Consider the following 20,521-nt stretch of genomic DNA (forward strand, 5'->3'; position numbering starts at 1 on the left):
ACCCATATAAAAGTGAAGGAATTTTTGAAATAGGATCAGTATTTTGGAATTTTCTGGGAACAAACAAATAAAAAAAGGTTTCCTCTTTATTATGTTACTATAAGAAGTATAAATAAGGATTCCCCTTAAGCAGCAACTTGTCCTTTCAGTCGGGCAATAGCGATTTCTTTCAGCTTCCTCCTGTGTAACTTCATAGAGGAGGTGAGAGGTAGTTCGCTCATGAAGATCACTCCGCCCTCAAGCTGCTTGACTTCTGTCAATTTTTCTGAAAAGTATGAATTCTTGTGTTAGTTCAAGATACACACATTATGTGAACAAAATTGTTTGGGGCCAATTAATATTATGTATATACTATTGGTGCCCCCGTTCAACAGACAGCACTGAGTGGGATTGTATATGTCGAGCAAATTTCTCACCCTTCGCTATGTCCGGCTTGGCGAGTATGGGCAAATCACCCCTGATTGGGGAGGCCTTTGTCCATTAATAGACGATTTTAGGCTGTGACGATTTTATATATTGTACTCTATTTTTATGAACTACATAAGGCAGGTATTTTCTAATTAGTTAAGGTAAGAATATATTATGCAGTGTAGGCAAATTTGGTAGCTCTTTGGTAAAGTCGTGGTGGCCTAGTGGGTAAAGGACCAACCTCTCAAGTATGAGGGCGCGGGTTCGATCCCAGGTCAGGCAAGTACCAATGCAACTTTTCTAAGTTTGTATGTGCTTTCTAAGTATATCTTAGACACCATTGACTGTGTTTCGGATGGCACGTTAAACTGTAGGTCCCGGCTCATTGAACATCCTTGGCAGTCGTTACGGGTAGTCAGAAGCCAGTAAGTCTGACACCAGTCTAACCAAGGGGTATCGGGTTGCCCGGGTAACTGGGTTGAGGAGGTCAGATAGGCAGTCGCTTCTTGTAAAGCACTGGTACTCAGCTGAATCCGGTTAGACTGGAAGCCAACCCCAACATGATTGGGAAAGGGCTCGGAGGAGGATGAGGCAAATTTGGTAGCTCATTCTTGATCAAGCAATTAAGTTTTCTTATGTAATTGTTTGTTTTCTGTTTTGAATTCTGTATCAGTAAAATGCAATTCTGTCTTTATGAGTGAGGTCTTCATAACTCTAGATTTACCTTTAACCAAATCCTTTATCTCCTGTGCCGTGACTTCAACTCCTGGGCGCAGCACGACGCACGCCACGGGCAGGTCTCCACACTCCTCGTCAAATATACTGGTTACTGCCACATCGCGCACGCCGGGGTGCTGCAGGATCACACCTTCCAGTTCCACTGGTGATACCTGGAACATACGATACTGTTTTAACTAGCTGTTTCTCGCTACCCACAACCCAGGGACTTTTTCCCGTTCCCGGGTAGAAACTATGTTTTAGACCTATGTCACTTGGCCCCATTATCAAAAACAATTGAAGAGAATGTATAAGCGTATGTGATTGTGGACAGGTGTTTAAATTAATTATTAGTTACTGATTACTTAAGCTTTCTCTTAGATCTACCTACATCATCAGAAAGACTTGAGGACTTAAACTAAAGTACCTACAGTTCTTGAATATTTCAGTGCCTTTTTTACTCAACTCTGGTTCTTGGGCCGAGACTGCAAAAGGCACGTTAAGATTGTTAAGGTAGGTTGTACCACTTAACTATTACGATAGCAAAACTATAATCAGCAATCAGAAATTGCCGCTCATTGGTCAAGTCAGATATTTCCCAACTAATAATGGCTCGGTTAGCATTATAATAAAATGGTGTAACCCACCCTAAACGTTGGGCAAGGAAACCGTGCAGTCACTGTTAAGTTTTGGAGAAAAAACAGCTGGAGATCGAACTCAGAGTCCTATAGCATATAGCCATAGCCAATGGTCGACATTCGTGTAATGAGTATGCTTGTTGGCAGTTGTTTGATTACCTACATGTAGTTTATCAGTTGTGTTAGCACCCATAACGCAAGCATACCATGCAGCTAGCCATCCGTGTATGAAAGGTACCCCGATATCTTATTTATTTATTTAAATGATGATTCCTCGTACTCACCTTACGACCCCTATACTTGAGGAGCAGTTTGATGCGCTCCACAAAGAAGAAGTTCCACCTGTCATCCCGGTACATCATGTCACCGGTTTTGAACCACTTGTCTTCTGTCAGCACCTCTGCGTTAGCTTCGGGATTGTTGTAATAACCCTGAAAGTAAAATTAGTCTTAGATCCAGTTTAACTGGTGACGGATAAAGTGACAGTTATTTATCTGGTAGTTAATGCTATCTGCCAGGTAAATGCTCAGATAAGTTCCTTATAAGATCACCCTGCATTGAGATGAGGTTAACATCCCTAATTGGGATTACCATAACCGATCCATCCTTTGTTTTGCGACTGGAGATTGAATTTTGACATAAGCTTCTCATAGAAGGATGGGGTTTACACATGCTTAAACTCCTATTTCAAATAATGCTTCAACCGATTAAGTCATTGTTATTATTGTGGTTACTTTTATTTTTAAGCTGAGTTTTTAATAAATAGTCGTATTATTATCAATATCTTTAGTTAATTAAGCGCCTGCGCAAATTAAATAGTTAATACAGTTATGCCATACATCGTCACATTGCTAGTATTGCTATTGATCCCAAATCGTTTAATGTCTTTTCATACATTAGATAGAGTTACAATCTTATACTATACCTTTTTTTTAACGATGTCAAAAATCATCAAATGACTCCTCCCGCTGAGGGTTAGCAGCGGTGAGGGAGTGTCAGACTCTTACTGACTAAAAACCGTCGTGTTCCGTCGTGTTCCGTCGCGTCGTAGGCCTTTTATGTACCAGGGCCGCGGTATCTTTTTCGAACAACCCGCAGCCCATCTTATACTATACCTCTAGAGTATGGAAAATGAGAACCATATCCTTTTTGGGAAGTCGTTTGACAACAAACAAAACAACGCAATATATTCTTCTTCACCCTGCGAACTTTTGATTGTCTGTCATTTCCTACTTTACAACTATTGGTTAATTAAAGAACAGTAGAATTGATAACCTCTTTTGGGGAAGTCGGTTAAAAATAATGTTACCTTAATATCACCAGGTGCTTTAAGCCACAGTTCTCCATTCTTGTAAGGTTCTGTTATTTCCTCACCAGAATCCAGATCAACTAACTGAAAATAAAAAATATGTCTATTATTGTATTTTTTATGCGAAGATAAATTCTGACTGAATGATATTCTGTTTCTGATAATGCAATAAGCAGTGAAATAATATTTTTATGGTAGGCATATTTTTGGTAATAATAAAAATTATCTACAGGGTTAACGTATTTACTTATTGCATGCATGATATTTATATCGATAATTGCTTGCATATCTACTACTACTGCTACTATAACTTTTTGTTTTTTTTGAGGTTTTTCGATTATGATGTAGACTCGAAAGTACGTGAATGATAGAATAAAAATGAATAATTTATTTTTCTTTATATGTAACTAGCCGTTTTCCCGCGGTTTCACCCGCGTCCCGTGGGAGCAACTGCCCGCACCGGGATAAAATATACCCTATGTTACTCGCAGATAATAATATAGCTTTCTAATGTTGAAAGAATAGGTATTTAAAATCGGTTCAGTAGTTTTTGAGTTTATCCATAACCAAACAAAAAAACAAACAAAGTTTTCCTCTTTATATGTATAGATAAATGTCAAGCATACATATAAACGTACTTTATACTGCAAATGAGCATACGGTGTCCCACAAGATCCTTCAGGTGAACTAGCGCTCTCAAACGTCGTAGAACCGATCTCACTCAAGCCATGCCTGTCTAGTATTGTTGCATTTGGCGATACCATACTCTGAAAACATGTAAAATCCTATTAATGTAAACGTGAATCTTTGTATGTGTATGTATGGATGTTTGTTCCTCTTTCAGGCAAAATTGCTGGTAGTAGTCAATGGATTTTGATGAAACGTAGCTTACCTGCACATCAAAATAACATATGGGCTGATTTTTATCCGGAAATATATACTACTTTTTATTCAAGTTTGGAAAGTAGTTCCCTCAGAAGGTAAGTGAAACTGATGGTAGAAGCTAGTATAAAACACTAAAAGCATAAAAAAGTTAATATATGATGAGAAACGTTCCAAAATTGGCTCTGCTGCTACATTCGTCTGAATTTGTGTACATAAGTACAAGTTTTGCAGCAAATACAGTAAACTCTTTCAAGCAAACCCGCAAACCTTACAGGCATTTAGTTCAGTAGTACATACCCTCAATTCTTCAATAAGTTTAATGGGAACAGCACTGCCTCCGATGTATATGACTTCGAAGCTGGAGAGGTCTACGTTCTCCCTTTTAGCTGTCTTTACTAACGTTGTCAGCTTAGTGGGACTGATGATCATGAAGGTTGGCTGGAAATAGGTATTAAAGACTTATTGTGATTTCTAGTGACATGGAGTAACAGTCTCTCTCGCGTTTCCACTGATCCAGTGAGATGGAGTGACAAATAGTTCTCTCTGGAGTTTCCATTGAAAACCAGAGCTGGTCTGTTTGATTGGTTATTTAGGTCATTCCTAGCATAATAGTTTGGAAACGAGAGTTCTCACGAGAAGTTGTTTGCTTTTGTAAAGCCATTATTTAACTTGTTAATTACTTGTTTTATTTCTTTCTTCTGTTTAATCGGTTGGAGGCTGTAGAGACTACAGAGATACAATATGTGTTCAAATCAGACTTTATGTCTGTCTTTACATCATAGATGACGAAAGAAGAACTGCTAGTTTGTGTTTACAGTCTATAATCATCTCATCATCATCATCAGTTTACGCAAACACAATTCGACAATTTTGTTCACCGCACCGCTCGTGACTTCAATAGCAAGCATGTTATAAAACTCCTGTACAGCGCACTTGTGCGAACCAAACTCGAAGCCAGTTCCTCTGTATGGAATCCGCATGAAGCAAAGTATGCACTCCTTTTGGAAAAAGTGCAAAAAGCATTCTTGCGTTTTCTTTACAGGCGAACCTTCGGGTATTATCCATACCTCTATCCCACCAAGTTCCTCCTAGGATGTTTAGGATATAATATGTTGACAGCGAGGCGAGCATGTGACCAGGTAGGTATTATGATTAAAATTTGCAAAGGTCTGATCGATGCATCTGATATCCATAATGAGCTGGTTCGACTGTACACACCGGATAATTACCTCCGCTGCAGAAAGCATCGTTTGCTGGACGTGCCTTCATGTCGGACCGCAGCCCGTGCTGCGTCTCCCGTACCGCGTGTGTTGAACACAATAAATAAACTTGTGGAAGCCCACCCGGACTGCGATCTTTTTGAGGACAAAACCTACATAATGTCTTTGTGTCTAAAATTTTGCGAAAGCTATACCATTTAATTGTTACTTGGTTATTCTAAAGTTTTATTTCATGTTTATTATATTTCTAATTTTAAGTTTTCTTTGCAAGGAATGTTAATGTCTGAATTAAGAAGGATTTACCTAATTGTTACTTGGTTATTGTAAAGTTTTATGTTGTTTGTAATTTTTTTATTTTTTTGTGTTATCTTTTTTTTACTTTTTTACTTTTTCTCAATTTTCTTTATTTTTAAGTTTCCTTTGTAAACTTCTCTGATTTATGTAACTGACTTTTGAAGTCGTATAAATCAAACAAATAAATAAATAAATAAAAAAATTGTTTTGGTTATCATGAAGTCAGTAAAACTTACCTGATACTTTTGAATGAGCTCTAGAGTGTGGTCAGCCGTCATCTCAATGGAGGTCTGTATCCTGGTGTACTTGTAGTACGGTGACATGACGTAGCTGAGGAGGGATGACAGCCACTGCAGGGGAGCCACCAGGAGCTTGGCGCGAGTCGGGGGGATTTTTTTGGCGAAACCACTGCACAATAAATCTTTATTAATATTATATGCAAAAGTTCATTCTATGTAGGTGAACGTAGATCCACCAATGGATGCAGGTCGCCTCCAACAGGTATCTGTGGCGATCTAAGGGGGAGGCCTATGTTCAGCAGTGGACGTCCTATGGCTGAGATGATGATGATGATGAACGTAGATGGATCTTTGACGGAAAAACTACTGAATGGATTTTGGTGTAACTTGACAGTAATATTGAAGAAGAAGAAGAAGAATCTTTATTTGCTCTGCTTTATTGCTATAAGAATGAAGGCTGGTGTGGGAAGAAGTTCCCTCGGGTGAAATCACTGATAGAAGCTAGCTAAATATACACAAGGGACTACCACAGTATTTATTAGATTAGTTTTCTATTTGCCTACATTTCTATAAATTAAATAATTAATTTCCTCTTACCATAAGTAAATTCCGCTGCTCGCCAGGTTCTTATGCGTGATAATAGCGGCTTTGGGCTTCCCAGTGGTCCCACTCGTCGGTACCAGGTATGCTATTGTCTCCTCTGGATCAAAGTCTTCAGCTCTGTGAAATTATCGGTCCATGTTAATAAGATATTGTTTCTTAACTGACTCTTAAAATATATAATTTATGTGAATATTCTGTAATTTGAAGCCTTAAATTGTTCTAACATGGGGTGGAATTTGCCTTGATGAGCATCTCTCAAGAATAAAACAGATCCTACACTGCGTTCACCAACACACATGCCCAGCGCGGTGAGTAGGGGCAAAACCGTCCAGCTTGAGGGAGATCTTTAGCCATCAGTAGAAGTTTTCAATCAGTGACGACGATGTTCATACATGTGTTCTTACCTAAAATCCTCGAAGGGCACATCTTCTCCATGTTTCTCCATAATTTCAGAAAGGGTGACAGTTTCAGGATGTTTGTCAAAAGTGACTATCATAGGATCTAGTCCCAAGAGAGCAGTAGCTTTTTGGACGTCTTCCACTTTTTGGCTTTGACAAAATATGATTTTGGGCCTGTTGGTGTTAAAGGTGTCTTTCAAGTCATCTGGAAGGAATTACAGTTATAACCATGGTAAACTGTCAATTCAGTAGAGAATGTTAAAACTGCATTGATGCATTATGAGTCAATTTTTTTTGTCGGCCGATTCATAGTTCGTTTGGACTCATGAATGGCAGTAGGTACGCACATTACAAAGATTGGAATCATGGTTTTCCTGAAAAAAATGTCAACCATCGGGTAAACTGTCGGCCGACTGTTTAATCTGCGGATATTCTAAAAAAATAGGCAGATCATGTCGTGGCCATGTCCTATGTCTGTGTCATTTGAGTTGTGTGGCAAAAAATAGTCTGTTAAGTTTAAGATGAACCTCCCATCGGTCTAAAAGTCTTTCAAGTCTATAAAAAAGACTGATGGATTCTTTTACTTAATCGCTACTTACTAACTGCAAGAGTCCTGTCAATAGGCGCAGTAGTGATACCAAGGAACATAGCGGCGTAGAACGGAACTGCCAGATCCAGGTGAGACGGGGCCATTAGAGCCATGACGTCACCAATCTTCAAGCCCAACTTTTTGAAGGCAGTCGCGCATCTTATGCTTTTTCTTAAAACCGAGCCGTTTGTTTCTGATTCTCCTGTGGCTCCGTCTATCTGTGGGTTTGAGATAAAAGTTATGCATTAATCATCTATTGGCTAGTGCTTAATCTTATGCTACTTGTTAAATAAAAAAATCATTATCAACGATTTTTCAAATTTTTAAGATAATAAAGTTTACGGAGTTAATCTTGAATTGTGCTTAGGTTAGTTGTGAAGCCGACAATTTTTATCTAAGACTACTTATTATGTTTATCGCGATAGTGAAACTTCCCAACAGTGCAATTTTTATCCTCTTTAAAACTGTTCTGTTCTGTTACAGGCTTTTTATCGTCCCACTGCTGGGCACAGGCCTCCTCTGACACGGAGATGGATTGAGCATTAATCACCACGCTTATTCAATGCGGATTTGTGATTTTAGACTATATAGGTAGTCCGGGTTTCCTCAAGATGTTTTCTTTCACCTTTTTATCAGCCATTAGTGTCTAAGATATACTTTAAAACTAGTGACACGTAACAAAATAGTTGTCTAACTAAAAGTTGTGTGGTCTAGGCCTTAAGATTAGATTATATTTATCTAAGATTATTGTAGTTTCAAGTAGGTCATCTAGGTACGTTTGTATTGCGCATTAAATGGGTCAAGTTGGCGAATTTTTTTGCAACCTTGATTCTAAATTACCTATGTTTTACACTATTCGTCTTGATTGCAGGTACTGAGTCAAATTATAAGCTTCTTTTTGATGAATGAAAGTCAACTGAATGGAGACATATGAGAATGATGAAAGGAGTATATGCTGTTTAACGAATGGATAGATTTAGAAACGAGGTGTACGAGCCCTGCCTCACTAGGAGGCCAATGGCGACGTCGCCGGCTGCGTATCCATGCAGTTAGTATTGAAATGTATGGAACCTAACTCACTTGGCGCTGGTTTGGCAACGTCGCCAAATTGGAGGCGTGGCCACGAACTACATTTCGCTACGTGGCTTCTGGCTACTCTGGCAGCTTGGCGACGTTGCCGCGGTTGCCACTAAAATGTACGCGGTAAAGTGCACCTCCCTCACTCAGTCGCCAGTGTGGTCGCCAGTCAGCGTGCGATTTCTTCAGCGACGACGTAAACAATTGACTGTCGAGACGCTATGGCTACTCGATTTGGTGACTTTTGGGGATGCCAAAAGTAGCCAGGCCTGCACCGCTGGCGACGTCGCCATGGCGTCTTAGTGAGGCAGGGCTCTAAGGGGAAGTATAAAATTGCTGTTGGTAACCGAGAGCTTTGTGAAAACCGCCTAGACATGTTATGTGCAGTAATGAGGACCATGTTGTGAGGAAAACGCTGAGCATCAACGTCGAAAGAAACTATGGATTGATCGTGTGAAAGAAGATATGGCTAGAAAGTAGCGTTGCGTGAACGGACGTGTAATGTAAGACGGAAAAGCATGAATGGGAATGTGAAACTCCGATCCTAAATAAGAAATTGGAAAAGAGCAGGGAAGTATTTGTAGTTTTCGCCAAATACGGTCGACGTTCGATAATTAAATTAAATGAAAACTTTATCAATTTAAAAAGTGTTGAATGAAAAATACCTAACAGTCTTAAAACCAACCTGCATAACAAAATCAGGATCATCCTTCAAGCTCTGCAACACAATTTTTCCAAAATGGTACTTATCACTAGGAATCCCAGTTTCAGAAACTATTCGAGAACTGAACTCATTAAAATATTTGAGAACTAATTCATTTTTGAAACTGAATTCTTCCATGATAGAAGGGACGTCAAATCTATCCTTGTGTGAATTTGCGAATGTAATAGAGGCCTAAGTCTGACTGATGTAAGGTGCAAAGTTTTGATGTGATGCGTTATCTGCACATTAATTTAAGTCGGGTACTCACCGGAGCTGTAAAAGTAACGTACTGTTGCAAGTACACTAACCTTTTATAACCGAGTACATAATACTTGTGGTTTCTGAGAACACTAAGTAGCTCTGTGCACTTAAGGACTTTTTGAGCCTTATCCAAGTAAAAAGAATGCGCTGCAAACGACCGACGGTTTGACCTGAGCACAATTTCTCAACAGGCACACCTCAAGCCGTGGAATTCGTTGTGTACCGAAATATGGGTTCACTTTTATGGATCTTTTGTAAACATGAGTACCTACGCTTCTACTTGGAACCATTTATGACTTTTTATGACGCATACTGCTGCCCTCATGTAACTGCTGGGTAGAGGAGGTCAGATAGGGCAGTCGCTCCTTGTAAAACACTCGTACTCAGCTGCGTCCGGTGAGACTGGAAGCCGACCCTAACATAGATGGGAAAACGTTCGGGAGATGATGACTGCTGTTCTCATGTGCTTTCATTTGCAGTGCGGATTAATTCAAATACAGTTGCTATGTACAATGTGAACATTTCCCCAATGAACTAGGTCTGTTACTGTATCTGCAACAGTAACAGTTATAGCTACAAGGTGAGTACCCAGCTTTATTCTTAGCCTTACAAAATTTTTGCGACAATGGCCGCGAAAGAGCATTAGATAACAATTTTTATCCCTCGAAGGCCAAAAAGTGAATGCGCCGTATGTAAGTAAGACTTATCACTGAAGTATTGCAATAAATAGAATAGAAGTGTTAAGATAAAACTTATTTATTTGACTAAATCATTGTGAGTGCGCAGTACAAAAAGATTTGCAAACCTGTTATATAATAAAGAGTGTTCAAAACTTTAAAACGCTATAAACACTGAGAACTAAATAAGGTATGTAAGTATATAATAATATTGATAGGACATTTTGCACAAATGGTCCTACCTACCATTTTAATCAATCAAAACGAATTACAGGAACCAGGCATAAGGTAGACCAAAAGCCCCAAATGAATTGTTTATTTTTATAGCAGGAGGAGGATTTGGTACATAATACCTGATGTATTAGGTACCAAAACCTCCAAGACTTCACCAATTGTGCGAGTTTTGTATGGTTACGTTACTATGGTCATTGAAGGTTTTAACTTTGGCATCATGGCATGAAATTATCAGAGCCTTTTCAAAATGTGTAGTTTTTAGGCTTTGGTAGAAAACTATATTTGAATGATTCGTTTCAAACCGTTAGGTCCAGCTCAAGCAGTAAGTAGAATCAAATATGGATGTCATTTGAAATAGGAAGAAAATGATATAATGTTACGATGCAAACCTTAATTCTTTAAGGTCTCTTTAAAACACCCTGGAGACAAAAGCAGGATCAGCAGGAATGGTAACAGCAATGTAGCTTGTTGTGTATGTTGATTCGGAGAGATTGGAAGCCGACTCCAACTTAATTGGGAAATGTCTAGGCTGATTAAGAACTGACTTATAAAAAAAGGGGACATGATGACGATATCTTAACTTGACGATAAAAATAAACACACTTTTTATATTTGATATAATTTTTCGAAGTTTTATTGTGGATTGATTGCAATACAATCATTATCTTATATTAACTGCCTATTTCAAGTTACTCAATAAACTATAGACGAGGGAATTAAGACTGATAAGATTAAGAGTACCCGTATACTGCAGCCTAAACAGTCGGCCGACAGTTGGCCCGATGTTTGGAAGAAAATATTTTTTATGTAGACGCACCGAGAAAATCTTAAATGTAATCAAAGTTTTTAGTAGGTCTGATACCGGTCAAATATCCTGATCGTTGTTATGTGCTACTTACCATTCATTTCATACTGATTTATGATCCTGTCTCGTTGGTCTGGCTATCGCAAGCGCAGCTGCTGAGCACGAGGCCCCGGGTTCGATCCCCGAGTAGGGCCGAAATTACTTTGTGGGTTTTAGAAATTTTCACAAAGCAGCCCCGAGCCTGGAGGTTGGTGATTGATACACCCGTGCATTGGAGACCACGTAAATGTCGGTCCTGCGCCTGATCTCTCTCCGATCGTGTAGGATTACCGTCGCGTCGGCCTATGAGAGTGAAGGAATAGTGAGTGCACTTGTGTCTGCAGAAATGCTCGTGCACTATAATATGTCCTGCCCAGTTGGCAGATCTCCATTGACATCACCATTATCATGGTCCCTAACAAACTGTCGGCCGACTTATAGTGTGTTAGTATTCCACGAATAGGTATCAGAGGGCGATTGACTCAATGATATCTCGATGTCAGAAATAAAAGGATTAGTAAAGTTGTGGTACCATTTTCTGCGAGATATTGAATTAGCACTCTTGCTTAATATTGGGTTCACTTTCGTATTTTATAATACCTAAAGGCGTCCAGGTTGATTGTCAGCCATGGCGACTTTTGTTAGTTAAGGAGGCTCAGCGATCTCCGCAGTACATAATTATAGTACACAAGCGTTTGTTGCACAGACAGAGGTGCACATGCACAAGCGTTTGCGCAGACACTGGTGCACTCACTATTCCTTCACTCTCATAGCCCGATGGGACGGCAAACCAACACCACCGGATACGTACTTCGCAAAGTGCTTAAATAAAAGTTACGTATCTGATTAATCACACTCATATTATGAATGACATATATGTTTTGGGTGTGGTGACTTATCTTTCACGGTCAAACGGTTAATGATAATGATTAGGAATATATATCATGGTAGGTATTCTTAAAAGTAATGTTATAAGTTACTTTTTGACCGGGTGATAGAAGTACAACTTTCTCCCGGGTCCCAAGAGTTTTCTGGAACAGCTAGTTAATCAGTATTTCAAACGTCTTCTACATATTTTTAGGTTTTTAAACAAAAGTAACCTGATGAAGTTCGAGTTGGAATCGCGCACAAAGGGTTCTGTATCATCTATCTATAAACCGCAGCCCCCATAATTATTTTTTTAGTTTTCAGTAGTTATTGTAATGGTGGCACAGCTGTCAATTTTGAAGGGAGAATTTCCGTTACTTGTAATGACTGAGTCTTAAGGTGTTCTAATTATAGCACATTTTTATTCTATTTACTTTGTGTCAATTTTGCTAATCGAAATGTATTAACCAGTATATGAACGTCTTTAATTTAATGTGATTACGTACGACACACTTTGTACATATCACGTTTCATGAGATACCGATAGTCTGACGACTAAAAGATGGGAGGACGGAAAGCGAAGTTCTAGTAATAGGGTCCCATTTTGCCCTTAGGGTACAGAACCCTAAAATTTATCTCCTAATGTCGCGCAGACATAACATAAGCCAAAGTTTCGCGTAAACACTCGCCGCCTGATATTAATTAATGATAAATATTGATAAACAGATTGTAAGACTAGACATTTTTATCTCAATGATGGCACAAAATAGAAATAAAAATTCCATCAATAATAAACTGCCAAAGTACCATCATTGATAAAACTTGGGAAAATACGTTTATTATCATCATCATCATCTCAGCCATAGGACGTCCACTGCTGAACATAGGCCTCCCCCTTTGCGTTTATTAGATGCACCCTAAAAAAATATTATTCTAGTTTTCAGTGTTTGTTGTTAAGCGGCAACATAAGCATAGGTACAGACGACATATCAATCTACCTCAGTCTGTCTTTCATCAATAGATTTTCAACCTTTTCACAATTGTGGAAGGTTCAATTGGTATTTGACAGTTTTGGGTAGGTTGACCTGCCTGCTGATCTGTATATAATTTGGAATTTTATAACTGTCTAATTATTACTATTCTTGAGATGTAGCCTGATGAAAAGCAACCGATCAGCTGCCTGCACGTGCAGCGTTTGCAGGAAATGAGCCACAACTGCATTTCTGATTTTTATGTAGGTTTTATTTCTTTGATCTGAGGGTTTTCATATGAAATGGCTTTCGGTCGCCGCGATAACAGCATGTCCATCGTCCAATCCATAGAAATCTTAAATATAATAGGAATACCCCTTAATGTTTATTGGTGCAAAATTTACTTAGTGGTTGGTGGCCAGACTTAGTCAGTGGGAGTGCCCGCGATTAACCAATCCGATTCGAGCGCTTTCATCGCAAGCTGCTAAAATGTTTCCTACAAAGTTGTGTGCTATTTATTGTTTACAGTAATTTAATCTATGTTGGAGTCGGCTACCAGTCTAACCATATACGGCTAAGTGTGTACCTGTGTTTTACATGGAGCGACTACCTATCTGATCTCATGAACCCAGTTACCCAGGAAACCCGATACCCCTTGAACTCCAAACCTTGGTAAGACTGGTTGTCAGATTTACCTACTGGCTTCTGAGTATCCGTAGCGACTGCCGAAGAATTGTTCAAAAGTTCAAAAGTTCAATTGACAGCCGGTATCCACCAATTTTCGTACCTTTCGAAACACGGAAGAACTGGTCATAATTTTTAAAGAAAATTTTAAATAAATTTAATTATATTAAAAAAAATAGGTGATCACTGATGTCGAAAAAATAAGTATTTACATGGAATAGGGTTCAAAAATCTTGGTAGGTAAATTAATTTTATGTAACACCATCATCCATTGACGGCACTTTACAGCTAAACTAGGTTTGTTTTCAGTTTATCAATATAAAATTTGGTTCCTCGGGGATCGGGAAACTCTTATACCAACCCGCCAGCTAGGACCCCATAGACAAAATCGGTTAGGTACATTACGAAAGTCTTACATCATCCTCGTCCTCACCCTCCGAGCCTTTTCCCAACTATGTTGGGGTCGGCTTCCAGTCTAACGGATGTAGCTGAGTACCAGTGCTTTACAAGGAGCGACTGCCCTATCTGACCACCTAAACCCAGTTACCCGGGCAACCCAATATCCCAATACGAAAGTCTTACATACATACAAGTAATTAGATTCTCATCTATTTATAGCAGGCAAATATTTTTGTTGATCATCACTTATCTCTCGCAGACAATACGAATTATATAAGTAATTAAACAGACAAAATATTATGTAGGCATTGATAAAAATATAGTATATAAGGACTATGTTTAGTCGAGTTTAGTACAGATATAGGTCGGCTTTCGAAAAACAAAGTTGGTATGTATATTTTTTTTTATTTTTTTTTCGCACTAAATTTTTGGTTATTAGTTAAAGGGTTGCATTATTTTTTATTATGTAGGTAATGTATTAATTATTATCCAATTTATTTCTTCACAAATATTTTATTTATAATTTTAAATATTAAATAATTTTAATATATATTAATTATAATTAATTTAATTACATTATTCTCTTATATTTTTTTTGCATATTGTTAATGTAAAAATACTCCGGAATTCTCTGTTTTTTACTTTTGTGGCTAAACCAGCGAATTTAGCGTTAAAAATATGTATATCAGGAATTGTCCACCTTTTCTTGAAATACCCCCCGGAAACGTTGTATGTAATAAATAGGATTATGTACTGTTCTAATCTATATTAGCTAATATCACTGTTAAGATTTTTTTATTTGTTGTTGTACATAAGTTAAACATTAGATAAATAATTAGTTTATTTATTATATTTCGTAAATTATAGCTCGCGAATATCCATACATAAGCATATTATGCTGCAGCGATTTCTGATCGTGTTTTAAAAAAATCATAAAAATCTTCAAAAGTCGTATATAGCGTGCGCCGGTATTTGATCTTCACTACTTATCCAGCCGTTTACATTGAAATTTCAACTGAAACACAAAGAACATACAGTTCACTTTCAGAAATTCCTCTCATCATATGGTGAAGCATTGAACAACCAACATTGGAATTTCAACTCAAACACTAACAGCATATAATTCACTTTCAGAAATTCCTCATCATCATGGTGAAACACGCTTACGATGCAGTCCATTTCTACATGCAAGAGGTTGCCTCTCGCGTGGTGGCGAAGAGCGGGGTCCCATCAGACAAACATCATATGGGCAAGCTGATACTGCACTGCTTGAAGGAAGATCCCGATTTTGTATGCCAGGTACCTAAGTTTCGAGAAAGATTTCGTTTAGAAAATACGTCATGAGTTTGTGTAGTTCTTTAGCAAGAGCTGAGAGCATGTGTTAATTACCTAGCTTCGGCCAGTGGTCTCACTTGCTTCTTGAAGATATTATAAACCGCATCTGGATAAAAAATAGCCTATTATGTTATATTGATGTACCTACAAACTAAAGGTGAAACTTGGCAGCTATACATTACATAAATTGTCAGCTTATATATCTGAATAACGTATAGGCAAATTTTTATCAGGGTGCAGGAAGTATATCCTTCGGGAAGATGGTGAAACTGCTGGCAGAAGCTAGTTGGTCCCTACATACAAGTGGAATTACAAGCAGCAGCAGAAATTAAAATGTTACTACTTATTTTTCCATAGATCGATGGAGCAACAGGAGAATCAGAAACCAACGGCTCAGTGTTAGACAGGAGCATTCGATGCGCCATCTCTCTCACTGAGCTGGGTCTGAAGAAGGGAGATGTCATGGTGCTCATGGGACCGAACCACTTGAACTACTGCATACCACATAACGCGGCTCTGTTCCTTGGTATCATGGTGGCTTGTATTGATGATACCTTGAATGTCAGTAAGTATCATCATCATCATCAGCATTTTTATCGTCCAACTGCTTTGCACAGGCCTCCTCTCACACGGAGAAGTATAGAGCGTTCATCAACGCTTGTTCAATGCAGGTTGGTGATTCCAGACTTTATAGTCCAGATTTCCTTGATATGTTTTCAGTAACTATAATTTCTAAGTCAGTAACTACGTTTTTCCACATGAATGTGTTCGGATTATATACATAGATATCGAACAACTGCAAACAATTCACAACTAGCGGTACAAAAGATGTCGCATGGAACCACGAAACCAATTTTTTGGCTCAGAATGAATATAAATTTAATTTTCTTCTTCACATGAAAAGACTTACCAAATATTTGTTTTATTTCCAGATGAACTAAAAGCAATGTTTGAAATTAATACTCCTAAAATCATTGTCGGTCAAAACAAGAAAACAGAAGATATAAAGAAAGCGCTCGATCTATCTGGAGTATTCGCTAAAATTGTCACCTTTGATAAAAGTCATGATTACACAAATCTGGCAGAACTCCTGAAGGTTGATAATGTAGCAGCAATCAAAGCATTCAAGTAAGTTAACCCAAATACTTTGATTAATAAATTACTCTTAGAATATACCTACCTACGTTATGTTGCTTCATGGTAGCATTTCTGCAGTAATTTCATTATCATATCTTCAAGGGGTTTGAAAAATAAATAAATTGGGGTCTACCGTTAGAAGTTACGTTTGTTATATCTACTAAAAAAAATTTGGCCTTGGGCCCATACAAGTATTATCAAATTCCTATCCTAGAGATAAGCAAAACAATACACAGATGGGTGTTATTAAGAACAGTTGTGAGTCAAATAGGTGTAGCTAATAGGATGAAATGAAACTTTGATATGTTTTCTTCCAGACCTGTAGACATTGATCCTGAAGACGTGGTAGCTTACCTGACATCCACCAGCGGTACCACAGGAGTGCCCAAGACTGCCATGCTGACACACAAGAACTTAGCTATTGCTATACCTTATATATGGTAAGTTTTTTAATTGTCATTGTTATTTTAAGTGTCTGTATGCGTCCTCTTAAAAATTTATTTTCTTTCTTTCTATGGTCTCTAAGAGGTTTCCGCAATTTGAAATTGCTGTCCAAGATTAACGGTATAAGTCAATTTCATGTCTCTTCAACGATTATTAAGAGAGAGAAAAAAATATAAATGTGGGATCGAATTGACAACCTTTTTTTTGGTTAAAAGAGTTTTACTTAGAGAAATAGAAAGTGTTTAATCTGTTCATCCGTTCGGGAGCTACGATGCCATCATGATCTTAATAGAAGGAATAAAGACGAGAAGACGACAGTGCTAAGATACATACCATCTTAAAATAACCTTGAAATTTTATATCCTCTTAGGACTGGTTTCACTCAATTCCCGACACCAACACGGCTGGTGTTCGTGGTGTCACCCGGGCAGTGGCTGTCAGCTGGCTTCCACTACCTGTTCTCTCCAATCATGAAGTACACGCGGCTGCAGACATCAGCTCCAGTCGTCCCTGAACATTTCGCTGACTTGGTTAATAAGTATAAGGTAGGTAATCAGTCAGGTATAATAATTACAAAGAAGGGTGAGAGAGATCCTTTTCAATCGCGTCGGATTAATGTCCCATCGGACTATGAGAGTGAAGGAATTGGGAGTGCACCTGAGTCTGCGCAAATGCTTGTGCTCTATAATATATCCTGCGCAGCTGGCTCCTTAGATCGATAGTGATCAGCCACCGTGGCCGACAATCGGCTGGGACGTCATTATTACGTAAAGAAAGGCAGCGGGAAGTAATTAATGAATAAGTCCCTTGCCGTCCAACATAGACCAGTGGTAGATCGACCGCTGTCAGTATATTTGACGGTGTATTAGACCAAGGCCATCCCATATAATTAAGACTGATGATTTTTTCATAGCTCTGCACATATCAATCAAGAGAAGTCGTTTGACGATGGCAACAATTTTACTTAAAGTAATTACTCCCACAATGCTAATAATATTTTATTCCTTCTCCAGCCCACCTACATTGCGACTAGCCCAAACCTGATGACGACCATGCTGATCAATGCTAAATGTGACTTCTCTTGCTTCGAAACCGTCCTCATGGGAGGTAGTGCCGTGTCGACGGAGCTTATCAATGAAGTTAAGGTAAACTTACCATTTTTGGCTTCCAGCAATGGGCGATTTTCTCGTCTTAAGAACATTTGAAACATTCAACATATGTATTATAGATTATGTACAAGTCATGGTTTTTTATGTAAACTGCAGCAACTCATCTAAGCTAATAAAGAGGAAACATTTTTGTTTGTACATTAAAGACCGAAACAACTGAATAGATTTGAAAAAAATCTTCAAATCCATTCGTGTTCGGAAGCTAGACCCGAGTATGGCTAAATTTTTCTGGGTGTGGGAAGAAGTTTCCCCGGGACGCGAGCGAAACCGCGGGTAACATCCAGTATTAAATGAATGTAATCTGAAATCTTGGTTCTACTTAAAATAATTTGTCACAATAAATCTGGTACGCAATTTTAATTAATCTCTTTTTTTTACAGCGGAGAGCAAACACAGATAAAGTATACAGTTTATATGGCATGAGTGAATTGGGTGGACTAGTGGTGCACCACGAGCATCATCCCGCACCTGGCTCAAATGGTAGAGTTGTTGGATCTTGCGAAGCACGGGTAAGTACCATCAGACTGTGATAGGAGTGAAGTAGTTTTCCTGGGTCCCACCTGAGGAAATTGCGGCCAGTAGGTCGTCTTAGGGGTGGAGTCCAATACATAGAAATTGCTTCTAATGACCGTCTCTAGATTTTTTTTAAGGAAAGAGGCTTTGTCCATCATGGACAAGCACATGGAATTAGATTACAAGATGGCAGTTCAAGTACTCAAGATCATTTTTTGTTTCTGTTACAGCTGGTGGATCCTGTGACTAACCAGGATATTGAAGAACCCAACGTCAAAGGAGAATTATGGCTCAGAGGACCAGTCGTGTTCAAGGTAAGACTATATTCCAGTCATAAGTATGTATGTATAAGAAGCTTCTGTCAGCGGCGTCACCCGCTTTCTGAGGGAACTACATCCCGGATTCGGATAAAAAGTACTTTATATGTTTATGTTATTCTGATGTATAGAGCTTTATAAACGCCAAGTTTCATGAAAATCCATCCAGTAGTTTTGCGTGAAACAGGAGAAACATCTATATTTACCTACAAACTTTCGCCCTTATTATTAGAAGGATAGGAAGTTAATTCTGGTTATAATAATTTCCCTTATATTTCAGGGATACCACAACAATCTAGAGGTGACAAAAGAAACGTTAACAGACGACGGCTGGTTCAAATCTGGTGATATTTTCTATAGAGATGAATCGTGGAATATTTTCTTTGTTGAGCGATACAAGCTGCTGTTGAAGTATAGAAACCACCAGGTAAGAAAGTTTATCTATTCTACACTTGTTTAATTGGTTCTTTTGTGAAGGAGGCTATAGTTAGATATATTGTAGGAGTAGCATAACCCCTTTTTAAATGTTGATAAGTGTCGAAAGTGCCAATCTAATTGAATCCTGTAACTAGGTACTGCTAAAATTGGCTTGAACTTGTCTATCCTAAGTATTACCTGGACTAAAGAAGTGAGGATATTATCCATAAGGTCAGACTTCTCAGAGCGAGGTTCGAACGTGGTTCATTAGTAAACATGAAGAAACTGTAGAGCATTTAGAATAGTAACATCTGACTCTTCTTCACTATTTAGGGGTGCCTACCAATTTAACGTGCCTTCCGAAACGTGTGGAACAATACATGATGAATTGCAGGTGTCTCCAGTGGAAATTGAGGAAGTAATAATGAAGCACCCTGGCGTGTTCCACGTGGCGGTGACCGGGATACCTGACAAGGAGTGCGGGGACCTGGTGGTGGCGTGCGTTGTGCCCAAACCTGGCTGCAGCCCCACAGCGCAGGAGATCAAGGACCTGGTCAAAGGTAACTTTAAATTCTCAATTACCTCTTTGCCCATTTATTGAAATTGTGTCCCTAGATTTCAAAGGTTCATCAGAACTTGTATTAGGTCTGTTAGAAAGAAATACCAGCCTGAGTATTTGGGAGATAAAGTGTAAAGTGGAGATTAATAAAGCACTAGCCTCTCAACATGAAGAGTGTTGGATTCTAAGTCGGATCAATGTAACCAATGCAACTTTTATAAGTTATATGTTATTTATAAGTTTATTTTGGACACCAATGACACAATTCTCTGTGGGAGGTAAGACTTGGGCCCAGCAGTGGGGCGAAAAAAAGGCTGATGATGCATGTAGTAACAAATAACTTATTCGTGTTCCCAGAATCGCTGACGGACTCCAAGCAGCTAAGAGGAGGGGTGGTTTTTATGAAGGAGCTACCCTTTACCAGTACTGCTAAAGTCAACAGGAAGAAAATCAAGGAGATGGTGCTGGCTCTCAAAAGAGAATAGGACTTAGTTTGAGAAATAACGACTGAATTATGGAATTTATGGACAAAATAAATGGATTTTTAAGTGTGCAAAAAGAATGTGTTTTCTCTTTAAAAAACAAAGTTACTGCTATTGTAGCTTTCGTAGAT

General features: G+C 38.6%; 2 protein-coding genes across 3 annotated transcripts; one reads left to right on the forward strand and one right to left on the reverse strand.

The window, feature by feature from the left end:
* Window positions 1-73: 73 nt before the first annotated feature.
* Window positions 74-11,326, reverse strand: LOC110380202 (uncharacterized). Of its 2 annotated transcripts, none has more exons than XM_064040641.1 (11): window positions 11,152-11,326; window positions 7,311-7,518; window positions 6,718-6,916; window positions 6,308-6,430; window positions 5,708-5,879; window positions 4,255-4,395; window positions 3,711-3,839; window positions 3,073-3,156; window positions 2,048-2,194; window positions 1,133-1,298; window positions 74-265 (listed from the first exon to the last, which is right to left on the reverse strand). In XM_064040641.1, the coding sequence occupies exons 1-11, from the start codon at window positions 11,152-11,154 to the stop codon at window positions 126-128; spliced, it is 1,512 nt and encodes a 503-aa protein (XP_063896711.1). In that variant the 5' UTR covers window positions 11,155-11,326; the 3' UTR covers window positions 74-125. The 2 variants fall into 2 exon arrangements, with proteins under 2 accessions (XP_063896711.1, XP_063896710.1); XM_064040640.1 differs by lacking the exon at window positions 11,152-11,326 and adding an exon at window positions 9,063-9,262.
* Window positions 11,327-14,349: 3,023 nt separating this feature from the next.
* On the forward strand, window positions 14,350-20,470 carry LOC110380203 (luciferin 4-monooxygenase). Its single transcript, XM_064040642.1, has 12 exons — window positions 14,350-14,405; window positions 15,152-15,316; window positions 15,710-15,917; window positions 16,285-16,480; window positions 16,807-16,929; window positions 17,304-17,478; window positions 17,947-18,078; window positions 18,483-18,611; window positions 18,846-18,929; window positions 19,213-19,359; window positions 19,744-19,909; window positions 20,266-20,470. Exons 2-12 carry the CDS (start codon window positions 15,167-15,169, stop codon window positions 20,391-20,393), a joined length of 1,638 nt encoding a protein of 545 aa, XP_063896712.1. The 5' UTR covers window positions 14,350-14,405; window positions 15,152-15,166; the 3' UTR covers window positions 20,394-20,470.
* Window positions 20,471-20,521: the final 51 nt, after the last annotated feature.

This window comes from Helicoverpa armigera, chromosome 22 (assembly GCF_030705265.1).
Source record: "Helicoverpa armigera isolate CAAS_96S chromosome 22, ASM3070526v1, whole genome shotgun sequence".
NCBI lineage: Eukaryota > Metazoa > Arthropoda > Insecta > Lepidoptera > Noctuidae > Helicoverpa > Helicoverpa armigera.

Coding starts and splice junctions, on each gene's coding strand:
- LOC110380202 (XM_064040640.1), bottom strand. CDS start 9,218: ATGGAAGAATTCAGTTTCAAAAATGAATTAGTTCTCAAATATTTTAAT. Junction 2,195..3,072: donor AAGCACCTGGTGATATTAAG/GTAACATTATTT, acceptor TTTTACTTTCAG/GGTTATTACAACAATCCCGA. Junction 266..1,132: donor GATAAAGGATTTGGTTAAAG/GTAAATCTAGAG, acceptor CATACTTTTCAG/AAAAATTGACAGAAGTCAAG.
- LOC110380203 (XM_064040642.1), top strand. CDS start 15,167: ATGGTGAAACACGCTTACGATGCAGTCCATTTCTACATGCAAGAGGTT. Junction 17,479..17,946: donor ACTTGGTTAATAAGTATAAG/GTAGGTAATCAG, acceptor TTCCTTCTCCAG/CCCACCTACATTGCGACTAG. Junction 18,930..19,212: donor GAGGACCAGTCGTGTTCAAG/GTAAGACTATAT, acceptor CTTATATTTCAG/GGATACCACAACAATCTAGA.